At 31.2% G+C, this 6109-nt stretch overlaps 1 protein-coding gene across 1 annotated transcript in view; it reads left to right on the forward strand.

Annotated features, from left to right (window-relative positions):
* LOC100179493 (DENN domain-containing protein 1A) overlaps window positions 1-6109 on the forward strand; it is an 11258-nt gene that overhangs the window by 1207 nt on the left and 3942 nt on the right. The window contains exons 2-10 of the mRNA XM_026838941.1: window positions 1003-1064; window positions 1398-1441; window positions 1922-1977; window positions 2255-2374; window positions 2957-3107; window positions 3719-3772; window positions 4188-4298; window positions 4862-4962; window positions 5555-5708. Coding sequence (XP_026694742.1) covers window positions 1003-1064; window positions 1398-1441; window positions 1922-1977; window positions 2255-2374; window positions 2957-3107; window positions 3719-3772; window positions 4188-4298; window positions 4862-4962; window positions 5555-5708 — 853 coding nt within the window. The remainder of the gene's footprint in view (window positions 1-1002; window positions 1065-1397; window positions 1442-1921; window positions 1978-2254; window positions 2375-2956; window positions 3108-3718; window positions 3773-4187; window positions 4299-4861; window positions 4963-5554; window positions 5709-6109) is intronic.

Genomic DNA, 6109 nt, shown 5'->3' on the forward strand with positions numbered 1-6109 from the left:
CGTGACCGAAGAGACGAAATAAATTTCATTCATTCATTCAACTTCCAAATGAATGTAATATTAATTTCGGGGTTATTGTTCCTTGTGGCTTTAAATGCCAGTCTGCAGAGTGCAGAGTATGACAGGTGCACGAGCGATTTTGTTTACAAACTTTTGGTTATGCACGCTATAATCTGTCCTACGCACGCCAATTAATCAAACAATTAAAAAAATACGTAATAAATTAAGTAGGATATCCTAACGTGGCTTAAAATGTAAGAGCTTTTCATGCTGATTTTTTATAATAGCACGCCCGCACACAAAAAATAACCTTCTTGCACACAGGACATTTCGTCAAAAACTGGTATTAAAAATAGCAGCCTACTAACGGTACTTTAGTCATATTATGACTGATGTATTGTGGCGAAAAGGGCATGACTTGACCATGAATTCAGTTTTACAGAATACAACTGCGTCTAAAAATGTACAAATCAGAATTTCGATGCCATGCGATTTAATTTCTTTTGTATTTGAATCTAATTACAGAATTCGATACATGGTCTGTTAACGTCATCATACGTCATCTCTTGAAGTACATCAACAATTTTATAAAAATAATAGTTGTTAAAACAATTATCCTTGTATTTGTGGGACTTTCGACAGAAAATGTTTTTATAACTATAAGTTTCACATTGGCCGTTTTCGCTTCATACGTAGTTACGGACTTTACAATTATTTGGATCAAAATACAAATATTTTATTTGTCGGTGTCATAGGCGCCTATCTTTAGGAAAACTTTAGTTCTCTTGGATCCTATGTTATTACTTTTAATTGATAATACTACCACCCATTTGACTATGCCTAACCACTAACCAGATTAGTTGTTTTAACGTTGTTTAATGTTTCATGACTGCATACCCTGTATACCCATGTTAGATAGAAGATAGTTCATAGTTAACTAACTATAGACCACCATAGGCTATGGTCCCATATATCTATCTGACTTACTTAGTAATATTTTAGAGATGACGCCACAAAGATATTTGATTGCTTCTTAATCGTTGAACGAAATGCTGAAGAAAATGGTAACTATACCTTCATAGTTCATATATTATATTTGTTCAACTGTTACAAGCATTGAGCGGTAAAATGTATTTTCTCACTCTGTTGTCAAGTATATATATATATATATTTATTATATTTAAACATAGCATAAATCATAGCATGGCAATTTTGCGGTTTTAAATAGCTTTTAAATGTATATCTGTATAGGTATACATATATACTACACATATACATTTTTTTTTTTTTTTTTTAGTAGAGTGGGCAAATGTACCATACTAGTACTACCTTATTTTCTACATTTCTGTTTTAATTTCTACTATCATATATTGGTACAAACTATCTTATTTCGACAGGCCCTGCAACTGAACTTATTTTTCCTAGTGAATTTCAAGATAAAGTAAGTAGATTGAATTTTAAAACATTTTAAAACTGCTATATGTTATATTATATACTAACATTTAGTTCTTGTGTATTAATTGGTCTCTTTATAAACATGTATTTCTAATATTCCATTAACTGATCTACGGATGTGTTAAATTTTTAGTCCATATTAAAAAAATTAAGTGGTTAGGAGCATTTCTATATAATACAGTGAGCATTTTGTGCCAATCTGTTTTTACCATACAGTGAAGAAATTTCCACTGTTGTTGTTGCTTAACCCACTTTTCAAGAGCTTTTACTCAAGTTTAAATCATGTAAATTTAAAAACCATTGTTTTATAAAAAATGCAGTAAAATCTAAACATTTTTATGCCTAAAGTTAGTCTTGGAAAATTAGCATAGGCCTAAGTATTATTACAGATATAAACTTCCTTTTGGTGCAATGTACTGAAGGCATTCTTTTGTGTGTGGGTTTTAATAAGTTTTTACATTCCCAGGAAATAATTCAACAGTCTTTGTTATTTTGCTTTCCTTTTGACCGATCAGCCAATGAGTAAGTTCGATTATAATATAGTAGGGGGAGAGAAGATGGGACACCTTCAGCAAATAATATCCAAGTATCCTGATCGTATTTTGAACAATTAACAACGATCTAAGAAAGTCCTGAGAATACAGCATAATAATTCTTTGAATGTTTTTTGTTTACTACCAAATGTGATGAGAAAATAGACTGAGAAGGTGTCCCATCTTTCCTTACCCTACTGTCTAAGAGTGCTAATGATACTTATATAATGCCTGAACAACTCTTAATTCCGCCATATTTTAAACAGAAGTCCGCTTAAAAAGAACTCGAACCATTACACCTTTATCCTCACTGACATAGAAGGAAAACATAGATTCGGTTTTTGTAAACTCACCAACAATGCTACAAAGTGCTACTGCTTATTGAGGTGTGTATTTACTTTTTATTTCATTTAAACAGTAGTGTATATATATATATATATAAATTCTATTATCTCGTACTTGAATTTTTGTTTCTTTATTTAGAAGAGTAAAATGGCTTTCTAAGTCCTATTTTATGCATTTTTGTTTCAATATTTATATTAAGTAATGGCACCACCCACACAGAGAGCTGTATCTTACTGCTGTATATCATACATGTGTCATTTTGTTTACATAATTATTTGTATAGAAGTATGATAGTAGTAGGTACTGCACAGATTAGGTCTACAAATAGGTCTTTCAATAGAAATCCAAGGTAAAAACACCTAAAAAATGCTAAAAAGTGCCTAAAAAGGTTTTTAGCAGTCGCGTTATGGTTTAAAACAGCTTTTAATATGGTTCTTGTTGATTTAGAGACAAACAAAAATTATTGCATAAACTGCATTGTTTAATGAGGTTCCCCATGTTTGACAATTATCACCCCTGTCCCCTATATTTGTAAGGTCACCCATGTTTAACAACAGTAACCCCAAAAGTTACCAATTAAAAAAAGTTAAACAAATCCCTCATAATAATCATATATTCCACAGCTTTATGCCATGGTTTGAAATCTTCTATAAAATGTTGAATTTTGTATGTGAGTTACGGACACAAAATCAACATGATGCTCTCATGACTATGATACAGAACCTTTATAATGAACCAGTTCCTTCTTCATTGCAAACCTTCAGAATAAATGAAGTAAGTGGAAATTTCCTGAATTACTGTTAATAAATCTCGTGGTTCTGACCCTGATCTGGTGCTCATAGTTAAACGATTCTTGTGTAAAGGAATACAGTAAGGTTTTCTAATCAAATTGTGTATTAAAATATATATATGTATAATTAATAATTCGCATAAATGGCATCAACAGTCTTTTATTCAAATAAAACCTTTGATTCTATTTGAATTAGAGACTGACAATGTCATTGTAGGAAATATAATTCTTTTATTACACGTATAATTGGACTTAATATTACAGACTCTTCTCAGTTACATTTCATAGCACCAGATCCTTAAAATTTATTGTATAGGCTACATTATATGTTCGCAATTTTGGATTACTGAAAAATAGAATGAAATATAATAGCTGTAACATAAAAAAAGTATCCAAAAAGCATTTTTTTACTAATGACTTTTTTAGAGCAATGCTTTAAACATGGTTTTTCCATCACTTAAAGTTGACTTTTATTTTAAAAGAGTTATGTGGCTATTTCAAAAAACTTTATATTTATATGCTTCTTGATACCCCATACACAATTCTGAATTTCTGAGTATAATTTACAACACATAAAGTTTGTTATTTGTTTCAGACTTTGGTTTTCACAGCTCCTGACATGACAGCTTTATCTTCAATCCCAGAAAACGTAAATTTTATTACTCATCTTTTTTACCTCAAATAGCTTTCTTTATCTTGGTCCAACCCAGTGGTCACTAATGGGTTGTTCAAATTATCTGCCATACATAAAAAAAATAAAAAAGTTCCGAAAAATATTCACCTACAAAGTAACTGTATTTTTAAAAAGTTTGGCGCCTAAGATACTATGTAGTATCCAACTATCTAGTATGCATTATACTTAACTTTTCCAAGTTAATAAGACTCAAATATTTACTTTATGACTAAATCAGTCTATTTGACTAAACCAGTGTGTTTTAACAACTGTTGTTTTGTCGCTATATTCTGTCTTTACGTTTAAAATATTTCTAAATCTTCGCTACCGTTATCAAAAAGACAAATAAGTTAAATATTTTATTATTATTTTGTTTTATTTTATTACCCAGCGAAACCTTTCGGAATACTATTCAAATGTTAACACTGGTTTTATGATGGATATGTTCACCAGTTTAATGTTTGAACGAAGAGTTATATTTACTTCAACCAATCTAAGCACTGTGAGTAAAATTTTATGTTTTAATGCCCAAACTTATTTTCTATACGTCATTCTACAAGGGTAAGGTCCTACAGCATAGCATGCTATGGGACCTGAGATTTAGGCCAGAGTTGGCCCATTACCTTAAAACCATGGGTGCTACAGCCTATTTAGTGTCTTGCCAAAGACACAGTTATCTGCCGGGCGTCGAAATAGTGTCATTTTGTCTATGATGCAAGTACCTAGTCAGAGTAACAGAAAGAAAGAATTGGCCCTGTTGGGCAGTTATATTATTTTGTTGCTAAAAAGCCTATACAGTAGGAGTCCAATGTAAAAAGTAACTGTGTTTTAAATCTTTAAACCTTTATTTTAAATTTTATTTGATGGTATTATCAGTATTTTATCAGAAATTCTGTGGCAAACACGCTCTGTATTGTTGTTTAGGCAAAATATGATGTGCATACTGCATATTAAATGAAAAATTCTGGATGTTATTTTTATGTATGCGAATGGCTGCGAAAAAAAGAACAAATAAGCCAAAAAATTATTATTTATCCATTTAAATAATTGAAATATGTTTCACAGCTGACATCTTGTGTACATGGTGCAGAAGCTCTGTTACGTCCCCTACACTGGCAACATATATTTATCCCTGTTATGCCGGCCCATCTGGTTGACTATTGCCTGTAAGTACGTACCATAGTAGGTAGACTATGTACCAATATAGGAATATTTTATTTACCCCTGAATTTATGGATCATTTTAGGCCCCTTTTTTGCTGGTTTACGGGTAATTTGTTCTACTGGTTTAAGGTAAATATACAGGTAGTTCAAAATTTTACCCCCCCCCCTTTTTTTTTTCTACTGGTTTGGAGTAGTTAATGGGTAAAATTGCTTGAAAGCTTATATTTGAAAAGAAGTAGTTAAGTAAAAAAAGATGACCTATAAGAGAAATGAGAAGCATTAGAAACAGGAAGTTAAAATTGTTAGAGATGTTTTGCTTTTGTGGAAAAAATGAAAAAAAAAAACATTTTCTGAGAAAATATAGACTCGAATTCCGCTAATCTGTGATATTCTAGTGAACAGGATTTTACTCATGTTGACTTATACCATTTATAGTACTGTCACTGCCTATTTCTAGAGTATCAAACTTTTTGTGTTCACCACTGGCAATTTCCCCTAAAAAAAAAGCAAAAAAAAGACAAGATCAATTCTAAAAAAGACAGAAAATGGCCGCAAGTTACGAAATTCTTTTCTAACCCTTAAAATCTTCCCCCAGAGCCCCAATGCCATATTTGGTCGGTGTCCACTCTTCTTTGATGCCCAAGGTCCGAGATATGATAGCGATGGATTGTGACATCATAGTGGCGGATATAGACAAGGAAGAAATCGAAAGCGTTCACGAGGATATGGAACGCATGCCTAGTGATGTAGTAAGTAAAAAAAATATTTTTTTAGAGTTTTAATGTTTTCCATGCATTTATAGTTGTCAGACATGTCCGTAGTTATTAGTTTGGTGAATTTTTCCACGTACTTAACTTTCGGACAAATTTATGTGGCACAGAAATTTCAGATTTATTCTGTAGATTATCTTTTTAAAACTTTCAAAAATGTTGATCTGCATGATTTCATTTTGTTTTTATCTGTTTTATTAAATGTTACCACAAGGTATTATAAATAAAAAAAATAAAAATAGTATGTTTTTGAATGTTAGCATTGTTTGTATATTGCTTTAAATATTAAAAAGTCAGACACGTCCATACATTTTGGTTACAATATTTCATAATTTTCTATTTATCTATGTTTAGCATGGTGTAATTTCTTACATAACACT

The sequence above is a fragment of the Ciona intestinalis genome, chromosome 1 (assembly GCF_000224145.3).
Source record: "Ciona intestinalis chromosome 1, KH, whole genome shotgun sequence".
Lineage (NCBI taxonomy): Eukaryota > Metazoa > Chordata > Ascidiacea > Phlebobranchia > Cionidae > Ciona > Ciona intestinalis.